The 23,594-nt window shown below is 45.5% G+C and overlaps 2 protein-coding genes across 4 annotated transcripts in view; both read left to right on the forward strand.

The window, feature by feature from the left end:
* METTL9 (methyltransferase like 9) overlaps positions 1–4,059 on the forward strand; it is a 51,365-nt gene extending 47,306 nt beyond the window's left edge. For 2 of the 3 annotated variants that reach the window (XM_032326908.1, XM_032326906.1), the window contains exon 5: positions 1,837–4,059. In XM_032326908.1, coding sequence (XP_032182799.1) covers positions 1,837–2,042 — 206 coding nt within the window. In that variant the 3' untranslated portion in view covers positions 2,043–4,059. The remainder of the gene's footprint in view (positions 1–1,836) is intronic. The other variant, XM_032326907.1, reaches the window with a different exon arrangement.
* Positions 4,060–9,425: 5,366 nt separating this feature from the next.
* Positions 9,426–23,594, forward strand: part of OTOA (otoancorin) — a 72,078-nt gene continuing 57,909 nt past the window's right edge. The window contains exons 1-7 of the mRNA XM_032328560.1: positions 9,426–9,454; positions 16,697–16,791; positions 17,144–17,172; positions 17,265–17,295; positions 17,413–17,440; positions 19,417–19,504; positions 22,543–22,674. Coding sequence (XP_032184451.1) covers positions 16,701–16,791; positions 17,144–17,172; positions 17,265–17,295; positions 17,413–17,440; positions 19,417–19,504; positions 22,543–22,674 — 399 coding nt within the window. The 5' untranslated portion in view covers positions 9,426–9,454; positions 16,697–16,700. The remainder of the gene's footprint in view (positions 9,455–16,696; positions 16,792–17,143; positions 17,173–17,264; positions 17,296–17,412; positions 17,441–19,416; positions 19,505–22,542; positions 22,675–23,594) is intronic.

Consider the following 23,594-nt stretch of genomic DNA (forward strand, 5'->3'; position numbering starts at 1 on the left):
AGAGAGCCCAGTGCGGGGCTGGATCCCAGGACCCTGAGATCATGACCTCAGCCAAAGGCAGAGGCTTTAACCCGCTGAGCCACCCAGGCGCCCCAACTTGTAGATGTTTTGAGGGAGATTTTGACTTCCACTTTCCATTCCCAGGAAAGAGTATTGTTTGACAGGCAATTGGTACTTTAAATTTCCAGGGTAGTTTGGTTGATGATCCTGGGGACCTACTATGTGCTCAGTGCTGGGCCGATAACATTGGAAAGTTGGAAGAAGTAGAAGGAGTGTCTTTGTATAGGGAGAAGAGAAAAATTAGTGAATAGTACACTGTGGCACAGTGAGGAAACATGTTGGTGATATTAACTAGTTGTACGTCAGCTTTGTGTAACCCCTTGTTAATGTGTTGTTGAAACCAAGTGTGGACCCTCTGTTGAGGTTCCTTCCTACCCCCTCTCCTGCCCCACAGAGGCGTCATCAGTTGGGTTTTTCCCTGGAAGCAGCAGAAATGGACTCAAGCCAACTTAAGTGAGAGGGGTTTGATGGAAAGGATTCCGGGGTAGCTCACACAGTCACAGGAGGACTGGAGAATCCTGTGGGGTCTACAGCAAAGACAGACACCTCAGATTATGCTGCGAAACTGATCTGAAGGGTGTACCGCTGCTGCCCAGCACTAGGGACCGTGGCACAGGTCACACGCAGCTGTTCACACCACCTGATGCCACCCCAGCTGCAGTTGCATGGACACTGCTCTGTCCCCCGGGGAAGGAGCCCATGTCCCACTTCTCTGGGTCACTTGCTCTTCATTCCATGTCTCAGGCGAGTGTGTCTGAGCTTGGGTCATGCGCCAGTGCCTGCCTTCGCTGCAGGAACCCTGGGCTTTGTCTCCCACAAGACTCCGGGAAGAGGGTTCAGGTGCTGGGCCACAAGAAGAGTGAAAAGTCTTTCCCTTGTAGTGAATGTGTTCTTGGGACCTATTGATCATGTATTTTCTCACAGAAAGCTACCCTCTGTCTGAAGTCAGTAATACTTTTAATATGTGTGCATTTTTTTTAACAGCATAGGACCTAAAACCACGCCAGAATTGACATATTCCATTATCTTTGTGTCCATATGTCTGTAGCCAATGCTTGGTGTGAACTTGAAGGCCTGGAGACCTTATCCAGGCACCCCTACCCCTGCTCCACAGGCATCTGACACTCATGGGCTTGGAAATGATGGATACAGACTTCAGCCACTAGTCCAAGAAATGCTAGGCTGATCCAGTCATTCTCCATCTCTACCTCTCTCTGGTCTTGGAGCTTAACTTGTATAAAATTGTTATGAAAAGTTAGGGAGTAGATCCCATCACCTTCCCTTGAAAAATACACCAATGATCTGTCTTTATAAATAAAACTTCTGTTAGTCCGTTTTCAGCCTGTCTCGTTAATACATTTACTACATTACGGGTATATTTCTTGCATTTATCCCTAAACCTTCTTTCACATTTTGTGGGTAACTCTCTGCTTCCGTATTTGTGTGTTGTATGCAGAGTTCTCCAGAATCGTAAACACTTACAACCCAATTGGTCTCCTGGAGTCTCTGTCAGAGAATGTAAAAGTGTGGGCTTTGGATCCACATAAACCCAGGGTTACATTTCTGCTCTTCACTTGCAAGCTTGGACAAGTCCCTCAGCCCTCTGGGTTCGTACTTTGTCTCTGCCCTCCTCCTCAGGAGCTATCAGGGAGATGAGTCCTCGAAGCACCCCGTGCTTGGCACATACCAGGTCCCTGGCAAATGTTCTTCCTCCCTTCTCTCTTTGAATACCTTAATCTGTTCAAGAATTTAACTTAATGTTTCTATTTGTTTTAGTAGGTGGCAAGTGGGAGAAACCATCCGAAATTTTAGAAATCAAGGGACAGAACTGGGAAGAACAAGTGAACAGTCTGCCGGAAGTTTTCAGAAAAGCTGGTTTTGTTATCGAAGCTTTCACCAGATTACCATACCTGTGTGAAGGCGACATGTACAATGACTACTACGTTCTGGACGACGCTGTCTTTGTTCTCAAACCCGTATAGACACGTGGAGGCCCGAGTCTTCAGAGCCCACCCTGAGAATGTACACTCCAGAAGAGGGTCTGCGTTTGCGATTACGTGAAAGGGGGGACCTTTGGGGACCGCCGTTCTGAATATCATGTAGGAATTTAAAAAGCCAAAATACTAATTATTTCTTTGTAGTGTGTAAAAGGAATGTTTCTAAAAAAACAAAACCCAACTCTTTGAGGATTTTTATCAACTCTTTACTCAGTCTACAGGTCACACTCCCAAGTATGGAAGATATTTTTTATACTTCATTACAGTAGGGACTCATTCCCAGTCAAAGCAATAGTCACGACGTCACATGGAACCAATAAATATGGATTGTTTTTAATAAAGTGAAGACTGGCAATAAAGCTGTCCGTTCAGTTGCAAATATTTGGTTATAAAAGGTATAGCCACTGATATTCTTTCATGTTTAGAAATTCTTTCTGTTATTCAAAAAATGTTTTTAATCATGCTAATAAACTTTTTTGGAGATGACTCTGGCATCATGTTTGAGTTAATATAAGGCTCCCCTAGGATCTTTTATTGCTTTGGCTTCAGGGGTGCCCAAATAGTAGCATTATGTGAAGAGTGCAGTTAGGACTGTGTGATAAAGGCTTCCCACCGGGTGGGAGCCGGGGGAATATTGCAAACTGTGGTGAGCACTGAGCTAGGCAGTCTAGACGAACCCTTAGGAAGAACAACTTCATTCAGATCTAGTCCTTCAGGGACCACTCCCCAGTCCCCATTTCAAGTTGGCTTTGGGAAATTCAAAACACGGGCTTCCGACTTGGTGATCGCTTCCACCCTATGCTCAGAATTCTGCTTTTCTGGACAATCTCAGGTTCTCAGAATTGAAACATTCATCTGTGGCTTCTGACAAAATGCAGCCTAAAAATGTTTTAATTCCACTTCTTACTCTACACGTGTATACCTCTTTCCCAGAACCTGGTTCTTCCTGAAACTCTTGACTGAGTTTATTCGCCAAGAATAGGGACGGATGAAGACCATGTCAGACTCCTCTATTCTAGAATCCGTGAGTGCCTCCAACCATATACCCACAAATGTTGCAATAGAGGAACTCATTCGCAAGATCAATAACCATTGTGCATATTCCAAAGAGAGCAGAGCACTTAACCCAGAATCTAAAATCTCAGTAATAACAGAGACGACGGATTCGAGATTGTGGTTATTAACAATATGTTATTCTCATGACTTTCTTTTTTTCAGCCAGGTGTTTCATTAAATATTCTCATTTATATGCTCATAGAAGTCATCAAGTCAACACATTGACTGCAACACCTGGGTATAAAGGAGAATGAAAGCCTCAAGAAGAATCACTTTATTATTCATTAAGAACAGCATTCCCACATCCTCACACCGATATCTCCCACTGTTACTGTGTTGTCATAAGAAGAGTTGGGTTATGTGATTTATGCAAAATTGTTATTGGTGCATTCTAGTGCTTTTTTTCCCCCAGGAATTCAAGTAGCACCCTAGATGATGAAAATAGAGGAAATGAGTAAACATAATGTAGTTCTTACACAGTTTAGTTTTGTTTCTTTATAAACTGTCATAATCTTGCTGTTTTGACTGTCGAACAAGAGTGCAAGAGTGATGGATGTTCAAAGAGGCAGGTTGCCGCAAAGGGTTTCATAATTTTGAAATCAAGAATTAATTTTATGGTCTATTCAAAAAAAACACAAAATCTCTCTTCTTTATGCCCCTCAAAAGCAGAGAAAGCACATCCATTTATGCATTTCAGAGATACAAATACTTTCTCAAAACCAGGTTCTCAGAAAACCAATATATTAACAGTTCTGTTGTAGGATGAAAATTTAAACCAGCAAATCCTAGCACATTTGATACCTGGTCTTGGAAGTCTTGGTGGTGTGTCACCTCTCCACTAGGTGGCAGTGTTGCGTACTGAGTGTCAATGGCTTTTATTTCCCCCCACAAATGGAATCCTGTTTTTTCCCCAAAGTACAATAAAGCTGCCTTCTTGTCTGCACCATTCCTCGTGTAAGTGCTTCATATCAAATTTAAGGTTATGCTAGAGAAATTAAGAAGAGCTCTATTTGTGGTCAAAGCAAGTTATTAACCCATTGACCCCGAAGGTCATGGGTTCTTTGCACCTGTAGTGTGAGTCCCTTGAGTCTTGGGGCCACGGGTTACAGAGGAGGGAAGGAAAGAAGGTACAATACCCTCAGTCACTTCTCACTTGTGCAGAGCGGTTAAAAGCAATAGTGTATTTTGCCTTTCTGTATGTCTTAAACCAGTTTTTATGCAGTTGACCCTTAACAGAAAGAAGCTGGGCTGGGCCATAAACTGAAACGTACTTGTTTCAAGTCCTCTTTCTGATTAAAGCTTTGTTTTTCACTTAGATCTGAGTACAGTGTTTCAATAGGCTCGTTACTGAAGATGTTTTCATCAATTGCTTCCCATTACTTGGTTACCGACTGAAGTGTTTCATGATCCTTTTTTTCTAACAACTACAGCACATACTTAACTTCACATATGAACTTCCTGTGGCTGAAGTGACCCCTCATATTGGTGCAGATGGCTGTGTACCCCCAAATTTGCTTCTAGCCGGTGCAGGGAAGACCCTGTGCCGAGTAGGGACTGTGGGGTCTGACTTGCACGGCCCAGGCACCCACGGAGCACATACTTGGCTTAGAATTGACCTGAAACGGGATGCTCGTGAACTTCAGCCCCTTTAGAAGATCCAACGGCAGGAGTTGGCAGAAGGAAGTCCACGTTTGTACCCGCACTAAGAAACATTTGTTTGTAATCTAAGTGAAAATACGCACCCAGAATCATTAAGGAAATATTGCTGCGGTATAAAATTCAGCAGCCTGCCTTTTTGCAGTTAGTGGGTGATGAGGCAATAATGGGGCAACAGTGAACGGCACAATAAAAATTAAAATTTCATATCGACTGTAGCTATGTATAGGTATTCGCGTTTTGCTGCTTCCTTTATCAATTCTAATAGATTCGTGTTGTCTTTGTCGTCTAGGTAGGAATTAATTCAAACTTCTAAGTTGTCACTTGCTTTTTAAAATTTATTTTTAAATGAATTTTTATTTATTATTTTCGTATAATGTTAGATTTAAAGAAATCTTGCAGCGTTAGTACAGAGTTCCCGTACACCTTTTACCTCCTTTCCAAATGTTGACACTTTATGTACCCTCGGTGTGTTCATCAACACTAAGACATTAGCATTGATCTATTAAGTAAACGACAGTACTGGGATTTTGTCCGTTTTCCCATTCATGAGCTTTTTCTGTTTTAGGAGCCAATCAGGATACCATATCTCACTTAGTTGCTTACTTTAAAAATTATTAGGGGCAACTGGATGACTCAATTGGTTGGGCATCTGCCTTCGGCTCAGGTCATGATCCCACAGTTTGGGGATCAAGTCCCTTATCAGGCTCTCTGCTCAGCGGGGAGTCTGTTTGTCCCTCTGCCCTTCACCGCCTTGTGCTCTCGCTCGCTCACTCTCTCTTGCTCTCAAATAAACAAATAAAAATTATTAGTGTTCATTGACCTGACACCATCATATGTCTTCCAAATTTTTTAAGTTGTAGTAAAACACGCATAACAAAATTTACCACCTTAACCATCTTTTTGTACTGTTCAGTGGTATTTGGTACATTCATACTGTGCAACCATCACCACCTAGCTTTAGCACTCTTCATCTTGTAAAACCGAAACTCTGTGCCCATTAAGTCCTTCCCATTTCCCCCTTCCTCTAGCCCCTGAAAGCCACCATTCTGCTTTCTATGAATTTGCCTACTTTAGGTTCTTCATATATGTGGAATCGTACAGTATCTGTCCTTTAGTGACAGAATGATTTCACTCAGTGTAATATTCTAAGGTTCATCCATGTGGTAGGCTGTGTCAAAATTTCTTCCATTTTTTTTTTTAAGATTTTATTTATTTATTTGACAGAGATCACAAGTAGGCGGAGAGGCAGGTAGAGAGAGAAAGAGGAGGAAGCAGGCTCCCCGCTGAGCGGAGAGCCCGATGCGGGACTCGATCCCAGGACTCCGAGATCATGACCTGAGCCAAAGGCAGCGGCTCAACCCACTGAGCTACCCAGGCGCCCAAATTTCTTCCATTTTTAAGGCAAAAAAGACTCCCCTGTGTATATACGTCTACACCACAGGTTGCTAATCTGTTCCTCTATTAATGGATACCTGTGTTACATCTGCCTTTTTATCATTGTGAATAAGGCTGCTGTGAACATGGCTGTACAAAAACATAAGGCACTGCTTTCACTTCTTTTTAAAATTTTTTGAAATTGCAGTATAGTTAGCGTACAGTGTTGTATTAGTTTCAGGTGTACAGTATAGTGATTCAGCGGTTCCATCTCAACTCAGTGCTTGTCAAGAGAAGCGTTTTCACTTCTTTATTTTTTAGACACACAGAGAGAGATCACAAGTAGGCAGAAAGGTAGGCAGAGGGGAAGGGGGGGCAGGAAGCAGGCCCCCTGCTGAGCAGAGAGCCTGATGTGGGGCTCGATTCCAGGACCCTGAGATCATGACCTGAGCAGAACGTAGAGGCTTTAACCCACTGAGCCACCCAGGCGCCCCAGAGCCCCACATTTTCACTTCTTTGGAGTATATGCTCAGAAGTGGGGTTGCTGGATCATACGGGAATTCCGTGTTTCATCTTTTTAGGAATTGCCATACTGTTCTCCACTGTACCATTTACACTCCTAACACGGCACAAGGGTTGCAACTTCTCCACATTCTGGCAAACGCTTGTTCATTCCTGTGTTTCCTCATAGCAGCCATCCTAATGGATGTGAGGTGCTATCTCATGGCGGGTTTAATTTGCATTCCCTAACGATTTGTTGTTATAGCACAACTTGCATGGCACTGGGTTTCACTTACTAGTAATTTGTGCTTTGTGGCTTGCTATTTATATTGCTATTACTGAACTGGAATCCGTGCTCACGGATACCAAAGGATTTCTTTTTAGCTATGACATTTTATACTATTGGAGAAATAGAAGAGTCCTGTTACATAACTAGAACTTAAGATTTCCCTCTGGATTTTAGAGTCAGTATGCTGTCGTCCTATGAACTAAAATACACTTTTTGTTACAAAACTGTTTAAAAATCATTTTGAATACTTGTAAAAAATGAAAAGATCCCCCCCCCCTCAAATAAATGACCATGGAAAACTGGAATGCCTTATACACCTGCACTTCTTAAGTTCTGGAAAATAATTAAGAGCAGGTTACAATGCCTAAATGTTGTTTTCTTATATCCTGTTTAGGAGTCAACACAGAATATTGTATTTTGTATTGTTTTCAGAATATGGGCTTTAAATGCCCTTGAACCCTCAACATTTTTCAAATGGTAGAGTTGAGTTGGTTGAGAATACACTGTCAGTCCTTTTTATACCCAACAGAACAAAACAGGTTTTCCTACCCTTGATTTTGCCACTTTTTTTAATTTGAAAAAATAAATTATTATTATTATTTTTAAATGTTTTATACCCAGCCTGGGTCTTAACTCAAAACTCCAATGTCAAGAGACACTTTACCAACTTTGCTTTACCAACGAAGCCAGCCACGCACCCCTGCCACCTTGTTTTTATTTGTAAAGTGGCTGTGATTGATCATAAAGCCTGCTGGCTTTTGCATTTTAAGTAACATGTTTGTTATAGACAAAGTAGAAACCACAGACAGGTGAAAAGAAGAAAGTGTAAATAAACTCCACCTAGCTTCAACCCTGACAGAACCAGTAGGAACATTTTAGTATACGCACTTTCAGACTTCATCTACACACGTATGTACACACACATATTTATAAACTTGTGACATTAAAAAATGTAAAAGGGAAAAGATGATTTTATCCTTCCTGAATCGATCCTGTGAAACTCCTGGACACCTGTTTTCTAAATCAAACGTTGACAAAGGATGGAAGACATTTCCTGTCGTTTAAGGCTTGTGAGTAAGCTACTTCTTTAAAGGATTAAACCAAGAGCTGGGGATAAAAGAATTTTTTCTGAAAACACTGAACACTGGTATTATATAAATATTGGCCAGATGAGCAACAGAACAGTACAGGTGGTCATTTCTGAAGAGAATTTCTAATTCTGCCACTGACAAAATAATGCCAGCATCAGGCATTTTAGCTATTTAAAAAAGTTTGGATATTGAGATGTGTTTCATTAAATATAAAGGACTGCAAGGAAATCTCTAGAGTTCACAGTTCTATTTTCACTAGAAAAGAGGTAAAAGTAATGCATTATTCCACCATGCAAACCTTAGCACAACAACCCTTCCAAGTTTAATAAAAGTGTATTACTTAATATTTGGCTTTTTTGGGTTCTAAAATCATTTCCATGTGTTACTATTACATGGTCTTTGTTAATGCCCGTTTTAATGGCTATGTATTTCATAGAGTTGCTGTATCACAGTTGATGTAACTATTGCCTTATGGGTGTACACTTACATTGGGTTTCTCTACCACCATTTGCTGTGTGTGTACATATGTAATGCTGGGGCAGTGACTATTTTGGGGCACGAGGCTTTTTTACTTGGGAAGAATTTTTTTTTCCTTCAGATGAATCAGGTCACATGTAAGGACCAACCGGTCTGAACATATTTACAGATCTTATTATTAAAAAAAAAAATTGGGGGGCGCCTGGGTGGCTCAGTGGATTGAGCCGCTGCCTTCGGCTCAGGTCATGATCTCAGGGTCCTGGGATCGAGCCCCACATCGGGCTCTCTGCTCAGCAGGGCCCTCTGTCTCTGCCTGCCTCTCTGCCTACTTGTGATCTCTCTGTCAAATAAAATAAATAAAATCTTAAAAAATTTTTTTTTACCCCCTCTTCACTGGTTTCAACAATTATCCACACATGGCCCGGTTCTGTTTCGCCCAGGCTCCTGCTACTCTGTGGTCCCCTTTACTTCCAAGCAAATCCCAGACATCACGTTTCTGTTTTGCAGACACATCTACAAAAGATAAGGGCTTTGAAGAGAACCACATTACAATGCTCACACCTAAAAAAACGTAACCTTTTGCCGGTCCAGTGACCACACTGCCCCAACTGTCTTTATAATTTTTTAACAGTCTGTTTGCATCCGGATCCGAATAAAGTCCCTACGTTGCAACTGGGCGGGGGGGGGGGGGGGCTCTCTGTCCTCTGCTCTTCCCCCCCCACCCCCCGCCCCCTCTGGCACTGCCAGGGTCGGCAGAGCAAGCCCCCCCAGGCGGGGACTGCGACCCGGAGGCTCTCTCGGCGGGGTTTCCACGGGAAGCCAGCGGGGAGGAGGTCACGCCACGCAAGCTGGCGCCGCCCCCACCGCTCCCGCCGCCCCGGGCGCGCCCTACGGCCCCGCCCCGCGGCCCCCCGCGCGCGGGACTCAGAGCGGCCGAGCCGACACCGCAGGTGAGGCGCACGCGCGCGCGCGGCGGACCCGGCGCGGAGGACCCCGCGGGGCGAGCGAAGGGGGCGGTGCGCGGGCTGGGAGCGCGCCGCGGGTCTCTCCGGAGAAGAGGCACGAGGGGTGCGCGGGGCGGGGGGGGCAGGGGGTGGCAGTGGAGGCAGAAAGGGGGGGGTGGGCCAGGGGCAGCCGCAGCTTTCAGGGCGCTGGGAGGTGGGGGCGTCCGTGAGAGGGAGTGTGTGCAGAAATTTCCAGAAAAGGGCTTTGGACCCACTTAATAGTAGTAAAAAAAAAAAACAAAAAAAAAAAAACAAAATCCAGCAGTGATGGCAACGTTTGTAGGAGCCCCAAAGCGACGGCACCGGTAATAGAGCTGCGGTTCGTGGAGGGATTCTATGCGGGTGGCCGTGCGGGGCTGCGTTCTCACCTCTTTTCTACCCCAGGCAAGTTCTTCACGTAGATTCTGTTTATTACCTCTTAGCTGGGCGGAGCAAGAAACGGGCAAGTGCAAGGTAAAGTAGATTGCGCACCGACTGCGCACGGGATGCATTTATGAACTTTAAAAAAATGTGGACACGGGCTCGGTGAGGGTCGCCCTGTTGCCCTTCCCGGCGTGCGGAGGAGGAAATGCCAGCCCGGGAGGTGAAGGAACCTTGCTCAGGAGTAGACATGGTGTCCTTCCCAAGGAAAGCGCAGCTCCTGTCCCCGAGAGGGCTCCGGCCACCTGGAGTTTTAGGTTCCGGGTGCTCAGTAGGGAGGCTGGGGTGCAAAGCTGGTCAACCCTTTGGATCTTTGGCTCTGGGTTTGGGAACTGGCCCTTCCACGCGGTAGCTGTGGGGCCTTGCGCTGGTCATTTGACTTCTTGGAACCTAGTTCCTCCTCTCTGAAGTAGCAACCATGGTAATATTTGCCTCAAAGGTTTGGGACGCCTGGGTGGCTCAGTCGGTTCAGCACCTGCTTTGGGGTCATTCCAGGGGCCTGGGATCCAATCCTGCATCCAGCCCCTTGCTGGGCGGGGAGCCTCAGCCTCCCTCTGCCTGCTTCCCCCTCTGCTAGCAGCAACCCCTGCTTGTGCTCACTCGCTTGCGCTCTCTGACAAATGAATAAATAAAACTTAAAAAAAAAAAAAAGGTTCTGCAAGAATTCAGGGAGACAGTGTATCTAGAGGGGGATGTGCTGCATTCTCTCTCATTCGGTGGTTGCTGGCATTAGGACGACTGTGGAGTCAGGCAGCCCTGCCCTGGGACCTCCTTTCTGTGATTTGCTTGCTGTGTGACCTCATGTGCCCACAGAACTCATCTGTGAAACCCAGTCAAGTAAAGCGTGGGGCTGATGGAGAGAGTAAGTGAAGGGAGGGCCTGCCATGATGCTGGCACACGGAAGATGCTCGGTGAGACCTTTCTTCCTCTTCTTTTGCCACAGAATCCCACGCCTTCCATTCTGCTCCCCTGAGACCAGAAGAAAGGAAGGGGTTATCACTGCCCAGAATCTTCCAATTAAGGGGGAAGCTGGGGCAGGAGATCAGGCCTCCATTTCTGTAGCCCAGAAAGTAACCACTCCTTTGACTTCTGTACTCACTGTGAGCCTGGCCGTTCCAACTACCAAATCCACTTCAGTCAGCCTGGTACTCGACAAGCCAGACCAGGTAGCCCACTTTGCATGGATAGCAATGAAAATTGTAATTTTTGGGGTGTGTGTGTGTGTGGAAAATCTCCAAGTTGGTATCTGGATGGCCCATAACTATGGATCCATGATACACAGACCTTAAATGGGGCTGCTTTACAGACAGTAAAACTCCATGTAATTGTGAGTTGTTGGTTTGTGTGTGGGATGGGGTGTGCCAGCGCTGGGAGAACCTCACCACTGTCCCCCTGCAAGCATTTCAGCAAGTTTAGAGGATGAAATGTCTCTCATCTGTAGGGTGACCAACTTATCCTGGTTTGCCTGCGACTTTTCCTGTTGTAAAAGTGAACTGCGTGTCCCAGGAAAACCCCTCAGTCCCAGGAAACCAGGATGGCTGGTCTCCCTGCTCATTCAAATGCTTGCTCCCCGGTGCTCAGGAAACCGCGTTCATTTCTGGTTTGTGGTTATTGTTGCTGTTTGCGTTTTAGGTTGCACCAAAGCAGCCCCCCAGCCTGCCTGGTTTCCGCCGGTCTGCAGTGGGGAGCCTTTGGCGGGGGGGAAAGGGAGGGGTCCATGGAGAAACCCGAATCATTATTGCCCTGCACAGTCCATTCAATCCTTTTGGCCTATCTCCTGAAAGAGAGTGACCCAAAGGGCTTTTAATTAAAACCAAATCCCATGCTGGTGATGCTCTGGGGTTTCCTTGGAACGAAGACATTATGTGCAGCAGAAAGCGGGGCATCTATTTCAGTAATCATATACCTCTCCGTGGAGTTAATAGGGAGATGCTGGCAATAAAGCACAAGAAGCCTCATTGTCTGGGAAACTGGAGAATTGCGAATGAGGCCAATGACCAGGGCAGCTGGGCAAAGGAAAGGGAGAAAAAAGGGCCACAGTTTCCCCTAAAGCCCAAAAGACCCCAAAGCAGTAAGAGTTATTATGAGAGTTGAATGTACCAGCTTGGGGGGTGAGATTGGTGAGGCAGAACACAGCTTCAAAGGCTTTGGGATCCCCTTCCCTTAAAACCTGTTGGAATGTGTGCCTTTGGCTGTTTGCAGGTCTCCAAAGTTTCAGTTTGTTTTTGCCCTGGGCAGTAAAATGAGCATAATTGTTTGCAAAGCTGGTTGTGGAAGTCCCCTTGGAGGTTAAAGAATCCATTTCCTTAACAAGCTAGATAATACTAGGGAGATCTGGAAGAAAGAATGCCTGAGCGCCTTTAAAATATTCTCGGGAAACCGCGGGTGGGCTTGATGGGGGTTCCCTTCAAGCTCCTGTTAATACCCCAAGAGGGTGGCATCCCTTCTTTGGGATGGGGTATGGGCTACCTGACTGTCAGGTGAAAGCTCCCATTTTCATCTGATTTGACCCCATAAACAGATTTTGAGGGGGCCCCTCCTTCCACTTGACCTGAAGAACAAACACATATAAAAGCAGACTTAAGACTGTAATGAACCTCATGTACTCCTCCCTCGGTTTCCACAGGCCGACCCATCACCACCTCCCACCCCCTTCCTCCCCTATTATTTTTGAAGCCATCTCTCAAACACCACATGGACACTGACATTTAAATTTCATACATGGAATTTCCAAGTGTCAAGAGATAGTGGGTTTTTTTTTTTTTTTAACTATTTAGGAAAAAACAACAACAACAAACAGCTTTGGGCCCCATAAAACCAGGTAGCTTGTTTGAATTTGGGTTGTGGTTTGGTGACCTTGTTGGCAGGGTGGGGGTAGGGGGCATTTGAGAGACCACGTGACTGTTGGGTAATCAGAGTCTCCTCAGCCCTTCCCCCGTTCTTGGGATGTGCCACATGCCCACCATTCCCGCGCTAAGAGCCGTTCCAAGGAAGCAACCTCTGGCAGCGAGCAGGTAGTGCGCCTCCAGATGTCCACACAATGGGTTTCCACACAGTAGGTCTCCAGGTGACCCACAACTTCGGTGTGAGGTGGTTGTGTTGCCAGGTGAACTGGGGAGACCCTGCACCCTGGGGATGAAAGACCCGCGGATCCCCTTACCCAAGAATTCAACACTGCCACAGGATGCAAACAGCAAGAGGTTCTTTATTGTAGCGCGGGCGCCTGCGGGTGGTCAGCAGCTCCTGCTAGCTGAGCACACCAGGCTGGGGTGGTGCAGGATTTTTATAGACAGGTACAAACAAGTTTTGGGTGGGGACGGCGCTGATTGATTGATCCTTTGAACAGGCATACTTGGCGTCAGTGGATTGGGTCAGGGGACCCCGCGCGAAAAGCAGACAAAGCAATCTTACAGAAGCAGAACTGGCCGGTCAGCCCACACATGCGGGGAAAAAAAAACACTATCAGGATATTGAAGGCCTGGTTACTATCAAGCCAAGGCCACTTTCCCTCTAATGAGGCACTAACATAAAGACAATTGGGAGTCTCCTGGTGAAATGTTACATTCCTGCTATCAAACGTAAGGTAACTTCTTTGTTGTAAATCTCAAGGACATTTGCAAACCAAGGGAGACTCCTGTCTTGCAGGGTTGTGATCTCAGCAAGTTAACTATTTATCGTTTTATGGCAGTCAGGGGTGCCTGAGGAATGCTACACATATGGAGGGGAGTGGGTGAAGGGGGGGGGTGCAAGGCGCCAGCTTTTGCTTTGTCCTCAGCCAGCCTCTTGCTCCTTAGAGTTGAGGGTTTAAGCAATTTTTCATTTCCTAGCAGAGCATTAGAAGCACTATTATACAGAAGCCAGAAACAGCTGGGTTAAACACAGATTTTTGATATTCATTATCCTGTTATGCTGCTTGCTGACTCCCTTATCTATGGTTAGCTGGCCACAGTTTCTTTAGTTAGCATAAGCTGGTTACAAAAAGAATGCTAAAACCTATAGGCTATACTATAGTTCTGACTTGGGGTCCTTCAGGGACTCGACCCACCCAGACCGGAAAGTGTCACCGAAGTTTCTTGGTCTTGTCACAAGAATGAACTCGAGGACAGACACGCAGCACCGTGGGTGACTCACACGCCAGGAAAGTTTACTGAAGTGCAAAACACACTCTGGAGATATGAGAGCCGGGAGCTCAAGAGAGAGAGAGAGCCCGCAAGAGCGAGTGCGCACTCGAGAGAGCTACGTGATGTGAGCGTTGGGTTTCTATCTTTTATTGACAGCTGTTAACTTGGGGGTGAAATATTCATTACTTAGGACTTTTGTGATTTTTCTTCCTAATTTGGCCAGGGGGTTCCTGTCATGGCAGCCGCCATCTTGGCCGTGTCTGGTGGGATCTGGCTTCCGGTGGCCTGCCACCAGGACAGGCCTCTGACCTTCCTGATACCTGGCCGTGACTTCCTGGTTGCTGGCCTCCAGGCAGCATCCTGTCAGAACCCAACCGATGGTCTAACAGCTACACATTTGAGGTTCCCACAACCTCTTTCTCAGGTTTGGTCCGTTTGCTTGAGCAGCTCACAGAACTCAGGGAAACGCTGTTACCAGCTTATGAGGAGACACGATGGAGGATATGGTTGAATACATAATTAGATGAAGAGACAAGAGATAGGATGTGGTCTGGAAGGATCCTTTGTGCAAGAGCTTCTGTCCCTGTGGTGGTGGGGCGTGTCACCTTCCTGAGGTGATGGGTTCACCCACCTGAAAGCTCCCAAGCCCTGGACTGTTGGGATTTTACGGAAGCTTCCTCACATGGGCATGATCAATTATAAACGCCATTCTCAGCCCCTCTTTCTTTTCTGGAGGGTGGGGGTGGGGCTAGAGAATCATGGTTTGGTTTTTCTGGTGACCAGGAACCAACCGGGAGCCCACCCAAAGTCACCTTAGGGGAACAAAAGTTTCCCCTAGTACTTTTTTTTTTTAAAAATATTTTATTTATTTGACATAGAGAAATCACACGTAGGCAGAGAGGCAGGCAGAGAGAGGGGAGAAAGCAGGTTCCCTGCGGAGCAGAGAGCCCGACGTGGGGCTTGATCCCAGGACCCTGGGAACATGACCTGAGCTGAAGGCAGAGGCTTAACCCACTGAGCCACCCAGGTGCCCCTCCCCTAGTATTTTTACCATGTAGGAATTTACCACAGTTTTGGGAGCTCCATGCCAGGAATCCAGAGCAGAGACCAATATGTATTTTTATGCCAACGGTTTCCCTTCTCTTAGAATCTCAGTCTTAGGCTACCTCTTGTCCAACGTCCGAAAGCCTTCGCGTCATTATTTTGGTCGATTTTCTAATTATTTAAGGCAGGAGGGTTTATCTTCTTCCATCAGATCTGGGCGCAGAAGTCCAACTTACTATTCATTGGTGAGTGATGTTCCATTGTATCATATATTTTTTGAACCTTTCCCCTGTGCCCGGACATTTGAGTTGTTTCCAATTTTTAGCTATTATGAATGAAACTATTCAAGTGTTTATGTGGACGTAAGTTTTAATTTCTCTTGGATAAATGCCCAGGGGTGGAATTCATGGGTCGTAGAGTGTTGCATATTGAACTGTACAAGACACCACCAGACAGTTTTCCAGAGAGATTCTTCCTGCTCCCCATCATTATCGACACTTGGTATTGTCAGTCTTCTCAACTTTTAGCCCATCTAGTATATGTAGTGGTGTTTTTTTTTTTTTTTAAGATTTTATTAATTTATTTATTTGACAGAGAGAGAGAGAGAGAGAGAGCATGGAGCAGGCAGAGGGGCAGAGGGAGAAAAGGAGGCTCCCTAGCTCAGCAGGGAGTCTGACGTGGGGCTTGATCCCAGGACCCTGGGATCATGACCTGAGCTGAAGGCAGACGCTTAACTGACTGAGCCACCTAGAAACCCCTCTTTTTTTAATTTTAAGATTTTATGTTAAAGCAATATCTACACCCAAATGTGGGGCTCAAACCTATGGCCTCGAGATCAGGAGTCACATGCTCTACCAAGCGAACCAGCCAGGCGCCCCTGTGTAGTGGGTATCTAACTGTGCATTTAATTTGCATTTTCCTGATAATTAATGATGCTGACAATCTTTTATGAGGTTACTGGCCATTTCTTTTGTTTAAAATGAAACTAAGTTTGTATCTTTTTATTTTATTTTCCCCGCCTCTGGCTTATCTTGCACTTACTGAGTTGTAAGAGTTCTTTTTATCGTCTAGATATAAACCCCTCGTCAGAATAGAGCCCGTGCTTCTAATCATTCCCCTCTGCTGGATTGAGGGGAGTGGGAGGGGCTGTAAGAACATCAACTGGCCATTGTTGTCATCAAGAAGAGAGATGATTGTGTCTTTGACTAACGCAAGGGTTTAGATGGAGCACAGTACATGGAATTTAAAATGTATTTTTTAAAAAAAGCCCAAGGGGTTCTGGGCCTATTAGTTTTTCCCTTTTGTCTTCTGAATGTTCTTTCTCTCTCTTTTTAAAAAAGATTTATTTATTTATTTTAGAGAGAGAGAGAGAAAACAGGAAGAGAGACAGAGAGGGAGGGAGAGAGATCTCCCAGCAGATCCTCCCGCTGACGATGGAGCCCAATGTGGGGCTCCGTTCCAGCACCCTGAGAGCATGACCTGAGTCGAAATCAAGAGTTGGATGCTTAACGGAGCCACCCACGTGCACCAAGTCTTCTGAATGTTCTTAAATACATTTTAAAAATACAAACCTGAATCACTTCTGTGCTTGAATTAACTACAGGAGGATGTCCCAGGAACCTCGGATGTTCTTTCTTTTCCTGTTCCTTTTTCTGAGCCATGGAGTGGCAAGTCATAGAGTTCCAGATTCCAGGCAGGGTAAGTCCTGAGGGGGGAAGAATCTGCCGTAGTTTCCACACATCTTAGGGTATGTGGGATGGATTGGTTTAGGTACAGGTTGCTGGAGAGTGTTTGGGATGTATGCGTATGTGTGAGCCCGTGTGTGCATGCACACATATGTGTAGGATTTTCAGGATTATTCTAAAAGGATTTTTCAAACTAGGGTTTTCGCACACTGGGCACACATGGGCATAGGTATAATTGAAATTCACTAAAATTTTCCTCTATAAGTGACTTTTTTTGGGGGGAGCTTCTCTTTCCCTAACCCATATGTGTATTTCTGAAGATCACAAAATTAATTCTAGTTATACCTTCACTGGCTTCCTTACAGATTTGGATCCATTGTTGCAAAAAATGGCGGTGAGTATCCCATTTTCTTTTAATCAAAATCTCCTCTACTGGAGCAGCCAATTTTTGGATGTTTTACTCGACATTATTTCTTTGTCTTTTAGGAAGAAATAATAAATGGAAGCTATCTGAATGGTAATGTCCCCACTCTGTCCCCCACTTGGCTGCGTCTAAGAATTTCAAACAGAACGTACCTGTGATCTCTCTGGAATGATTCTTTTAAAGTTGTCTTTTCGTTTTATTCCCATGTAGCGTTACTGGATCTCATACAGTTTCAAAGGTAACCCACCCTCGAGGGGAGGGGAAGAAATGGAAAGGATGTTTAGTAAAAATTCCTAAATGGGAATCTCTTAATTGTAAAAAGTAATACATACATATGTACTCATTACAAAAAGATATCAGCCAGGGCACAGGTGTTTTAAAGTGGTTACGTTTGTTTCACAATCTTTTATTCCTCTCTGCTGGCACAAGTGCTACCATTTACTGAGTGTTGACTGTGTAGCAGTCCCCTTCTTAGTGCTTTGTGCCTAGAAACATGTCTTATCCTTACAAGCTCCCCCAGGGAAGGTCCTGTTGTGATCCAGTTGGACAGAAGAGCGAAACTGAGGCACAGGGAGGGTGAATCATGGTCATGCAGCTGGGAAATGTGGTGGAGCTGAGGCTCCACTGTATCCAGTGTCCTGTCGTGTTATACATTGCATATGGGCTGGTGTTAGATACCAGGGATGCAGGGCAGGCCACTAGAGAGTGCTGTGGAAAGACAAATATTAACAGATAATTCTAATATGATGAATACTATGAGGGAGAAAAATACGGGGGTCTGAGGGCCCAGGACAAGGGCACCCAATTACGTTAATGTGAAAGAGTATCCCCATAAACATTCTTCTTCCTAATGTAACTTTAACTCTGGTTAATAGTTGTGGATATATTCTTTCAGGCTAAATTTGATCTGTCTGTTTATCTGTCCATCATCTTTGTGTTCATTCATTCATCCATCCATTTATTTAGTAACAAAAATGGGATTGTAAAAGGCCTTTCAGTCGTCTAAGGCAGGAGGATTTATCTGCGCCCAATTACTCCATCACAGCTGGAAGCTGAAGTCCCACTCATCCCTTTTGTATTCATGTTTTATTGATACATATATTTTTTAAGATCTTACTTATTTATTTGACAGACAGAGATCACAAGTAGGCAGAGAGGCAGACAGAGAGAGGGAAGCAGACTCCCCGCCGAGCAGAGAGCCCGATGCGGGACTCGATCCCAGGACCCTGAGATCATGACCTGAGCCGAAGGCAGTGGCTTAACCCACTGAGCCACCCAGGCTCCCCTATTGATATATTTTTGATTGATATCCATTCCATTGAATGGATGTACCATATTTGGTTTTTTTTGTTTGTTTGTTTTAAATTTTTTATTTTTTAAATTTCTTTTCAGTGTACCAGAAATCATTGTTTATGCACCACACCCAGTGCTCCATGCAATCCGTGCCCTCCATAATACCCACCACCAGGCTCACCCAACCTCCCACCCCCCGCCCCTTCAAAACCCTCGGATTGTTTTTCAGAGTCCATAGTCTCTCATGGTTTGTCTCCCTGTCCAGTTTCCCCCAACTCCCATGGTTGTACCATGTTTGTTTAACCTTTTACTTGTTGTTGGACATTTGGGTCATTTCCATTTTTTGGTTGTTCTGAGTGAAATTGTGTGTTTTCTATGTGGCTGGGTACTGCTCTAAGCACTTTATGTGTGTGAACAAACAATCTTCACAATTTTGGCTATATTATGTAGAAAGGGAAACTGAGGCACAGGAAAATTCAGTAAATTGCCTAAGGCCACACAATTAAGTGGCAGAGCCGGGATTCAAATCTGCTTTTGAGCTCACACTCTTAACTATGCTATTCTAGCCTCTTGTGGTATACACTGTATCTGCTTTTTAAATTTAATATCATAATGGTATCTTTCCAAGTCAGTCTGTTTGGATTGTACTTAATCCAAGTGGATTTTTATGGGAATTAGAATATTGCACACAGCTCGTAAACTGATAATTGTCTTGGAGAGATTGGGATCCACGGAGATTCTTAGATTTGGAAAATCCTCCACCACTGTGCCAGGTTAACAAATGTCCTACCTCCTCCAAACTTCCCCGGCCCATTCCCCACATGCTGTCTGAACTCTGGCCTTCTGGCCACTTGGCAAGTAGGGGAACTCCTCATCATAGGGGAACCTGTCATCGTGACCTTCTCCTGTCTTCAACTGAAGCTCGCATGGGTGGACAGCAGACCTGTCCCACAGAGTCCTGGCCTATCTGAATTCACGGAATGTTGCCTTCACCATCCCCAGCCTGCAGGTGTGTACCTGAGACTCATCCCTATCATATAATCCCCTCTTAGGACCCAGGGGTTGTACACTCAGGGGCCAGGTAGGAGCAGGATGGGGAAGTGGACTAGGTATGAGCTAGTTTTCACTTCCACGAAGAAACGTGTTCCGTCCAGTTGTTTTGAAACATGATACAAGCTCTTTTGTGTTTTTCCTCGTTCTACCTTTGATGGAGACTTGGTGTATTAGGGAGGAGGCTGAGCTGCTATAACAAAGAGACCCCAAATTCCAACAGCGCAAACAAAGTAGTTTATTTCTATCTCATGTTACAGTTCAGAGTTCAGTGGGAGGTCCAGAGAAGAGAGGGGGCTCTCTCGCTCTCTCTTTTTTAAATTTTTTAAAAAGATCTTATTTATTTGACAGAGATCACAAGTAGGCAGAGAGGCAAGCAGAGAGAGAGGAAGGGAAGCAGGCTCCCCCCGCTGAGCAGAGAGCCCAATGCGGGGCTCGATCCCACAACCCTGGAATCATGATCTGAGCGGAAGGCAGAGGCCTTAACCCACTGAGCCACCCAGGACGGAGCTCTCTTTTTAAAAGACTGTCCAGGGGCCCAGCTTCCTTCGATCTGGTGCCTTTGTCATCCTCAGGGACTCGTTGCCCATGTGACTGAGAGAGCACATCCATTCTCCGGCCCAGAGAAGGGGTGGTGGGAAAGAGGAAGTGAAGGGTGAGCACCTTCTCTTTAAGGACGTAACCGGCAAGTTGCACCCTTCCTCCTGCTCACATTCCGCATTCACATGTCACGGCGCAGAAGAAAGAAGTCTTTCTGAGAAGCTCCTTACTCGGCTAAAACTTGGGGGATTCTGTTGCTAAACGGAATTACAGGAAGCTGGCTGTTTGGGTGTAATGATCAGTCTCTTAATTATGGGTCCAAGAAAAATTTTCTTCCCTTTTAATTCTACTGTAAGAAAAATGGTAGCAGAGGCATGGTAATAGCTGGCAAGGATATTTGTGGAGCAGAAGGGCATGCTGGGGACTGTGGCAGACTGGACAGCACGTGCCTCTTCAGCACGATCATCAGCCCAGGGTGACACGTCGTGTCTTTATACTGTGTCTTTTTACTGTTATAATGTGAAAAGCACAGAAAATTGAGGGAATATTCTTTCGGTATTTAAAAACTATCTGATTCAGGGGCACCTGGGTGGCTCAGTGGGTTAAGCCTCTGCCTTCAGCTCAGGTCATGGTCTCAGGGTCCTGGGATTGAGCCCGCATCGGGCTCTCTGCTCAGCAGGGACTGCTTCTGGGCCACCCCCCGCCCCACCCCGCTGCTCTGCCTACTTGTGATCTCTCTCTCTCTCTCTCTGTCAAATAAATAAATAAAATCTTTAAAAAAATCTGATTCAGCAAAGAAGTCATTGTCATTGACGAATGAAGTTCTGACATCAGAATAAATGAAGCCCTGATGTCTTTATTGTCTGTTTTTTACTCTATAATGCAAATGAAAATATCAACCAGCATTCTCATGAGAGCTCCATTCAGAGAGCTGGTTGCTAACCCTTTCCTAAGACACCCACTAGCTGGAGGTAGCTGTTGGCCCTATGGCACTGACTTACTTTCTTCTGTTCATCAGTCTGTGGCCACCTAAAGGCAAGGAATGCCTGCCCTTTCTCTCTCTAGCAGTAAATTTTCTCATTGAAATGTATATATTTTAGCTTGAATAGTAGCTATCTTCTCTCTCTTCCTGTGGATAAATTTGTTTATTCATTCAATGTCTACTTATCTAACCTCTAATCTCTGTGAGGCATTGTTCTAGACACTGGAGACTCAGAGGAGAAGTCGGAGGTCTCATTACTAGGGAGAATCACTAAGCAAATCATTATGTAACTCATTCAAGATAGGGAATAAGGGGTGGCACTTACCAACCACTTACTGTGTGCTGGGCACAACTGAAAACATTTTACACACACTCATTTCACCCTCACAACAATCCTACATGGTAAGTCTCTACTGTGTCTACTTTTCAGTTGAGAAAACAGAGGCTCTCAGAGTAGTGTTGCCTATTTAGCAAATAGAAGTACAGTATTCTTGGGGCGCTGGGCTGACTAGTTGGTGGAATGTGTGACTCTGGATCTTGGGATCTTGCATTTGAGTTCTACATTGAGTGTAAAGGTTGCTTAAAAAAAATACAGTGTTCCCAGTTAAATTTGATTTGTAGATGAACAATAAATGATTTTTTTTAGTGTATGTTCCATGCAATATTTGGGACATACTTAAATGCTGAAAAATTATTCACCATTTAACTGCAATTCCAGTTTAACTGGGCATCCCGTGTTTTATCTACCAATCCTAGTTAAGTAACTTGTCCCAGGCCACACAGCTAGTCAGTGGCAATGTGGGGACATTCCTGGGTGTTGTCCGGTTCTAGAGCCCACTTTTTGCCCATGCCACCACAGTATGCTGCCTTTCTGGAGCACCTTTATTTAACAGAGATTTAGAAAATAATTCCCCAGACAGCAGAGGTCATCTCTTTTAGGAGAGGCTGCTGTCCTTTCCTCCTCACTCCTGAGGGGTGGCCAAGAGGAAGTTTGTTCGTGCTGCCTGAATTTTGCTTTTATGCTGGTAGCTTGGGGCGTGGGAGAGGGTTTGAGCAGTGCCAGCCTGGGGGTGGTAAACTCCCTGGACAGAGGCCAACTGTTCTGGACTTGAAACCCCAGTCGCCTATAGGAACCAAATGGGCTGGCTGGGTGGGCGGTGAACAGGAGTGTAATTACAGGGAACAGCTGCCCCTCAGCCCACTATTATCACCAGGAAGGGGATATGCCTAGAGTTGCCAAATCTTTGTGTTTTCCAAGAGACCTTGGAAGTCTGGATTTTTGTGGGGAATCCCCTGACTTTGAAATGTTGGCAGCTGATGAAAAATTTTGGAGCCAGCCAAAGCAAACACATCCGCTAGCTGCCGGCGGGTGGGCTCTGCAGGGAAGTAGGTGGCCTGGCTGGGCTGCTGGCCATGGTGCTGACCACGTGCTCCTGGCCTGTCCTCACTGACTCTTCTCAACACCCCATAACCAGGCAGCGATGGAAAACCACCTGCAGCAGCGCCTGTACCAGCCCCAGAAGCTGCTAGAAGACCTGAGGGAAACAGACGCTCAGCGTTTCTGCACCGCTATGAAATGCCTCTTAGAAGACAAGAAGGACCTCTTGGTGAGGCGTTCTTGGCACCCGGGGAGGAGGGGAAACCCTGGGCCATTTGGTATTTGTTGAGTTGAATCCAACAGAGCCTGACTCGGGCCTTCGTTATGTTTTCCTCCCAACTTCTCCCTTCATAACCCGCCCTCCGCCCCCCGCCACCAGGAGCCTGCAGACCTTGGTTTTCTCACTTACTTTGGCCAAAGTGCAAGTGAAGAGCCTTATGGGAACTAGGAGAGGAGAGGGTACCGAGGAGCTTCTAATGGTTTGGCCCAGTAAACGTCCATGGATGATGACAGTGCATCAGGGGGCACTGGGTTCGAGGATGAAAGTCTACCCCGGCCCTCAAGGAGTTTACAGTCTGGGGGTAGGAAAAACAACAACAACAACAAAATCCAAAACAGAAATAGACAAATTTGCCCCAAACAAAGTTGAAGATCAAAGAGCATCAGAAAGCAAGGTCTGTGAGACCCAGAAAATCCTTGAGACCCAGAACAGTGAGGTTTAAAGACACCTTAATGTAGGGAACTGTGTTTCCTAGAAGGAGTTGAACCATGTAAACAATTTAATAGTCACAGACTTAACTTTAATGTCTGTTATTCAAATAGAATGGATATATCCAACCTGTGAATTTGGTAGAGATGTGATGTTTTCCTTTGAAATGAACTAAAGTTAAAAAAAAAAAGAGTCAGTTTAAATAAAAACATATGAGGCACGCCTGGGTGGTTCAGTGGGTTAAAGCCTCTGCCTTCTCCTCAGGTCGAGATCCCGGTGTCCTGGGATTGAGCCCCGCATGGGGGCCTCTGCTCGGCCAGGAGCCTGCTTCCCCCTCTCTCTCTGCCTGCCTCTCTGCCTCCTTGGAATCTCTATCTGTCAAATAAATAAATTAATTAAAAAAAATAAAAACTTACGAAGTAAATAACAGTAAAGATAGT

The sequence above is a fragment of the Mustela erminea genome, chromosome 20, assembly GCF_009829155.1.
Source record: "Mustela erminea isolate mMusErm1 chromosome 20, mMusErm1.Pri, whole genome shotgun sequence".
In the NCBI taxonomy this organism is placed as follows: Eukaryota; Metazoa; Chordata; class Mammalia; order Carnivora; family Mustelidae; genus Mustela; species Mustela erminea.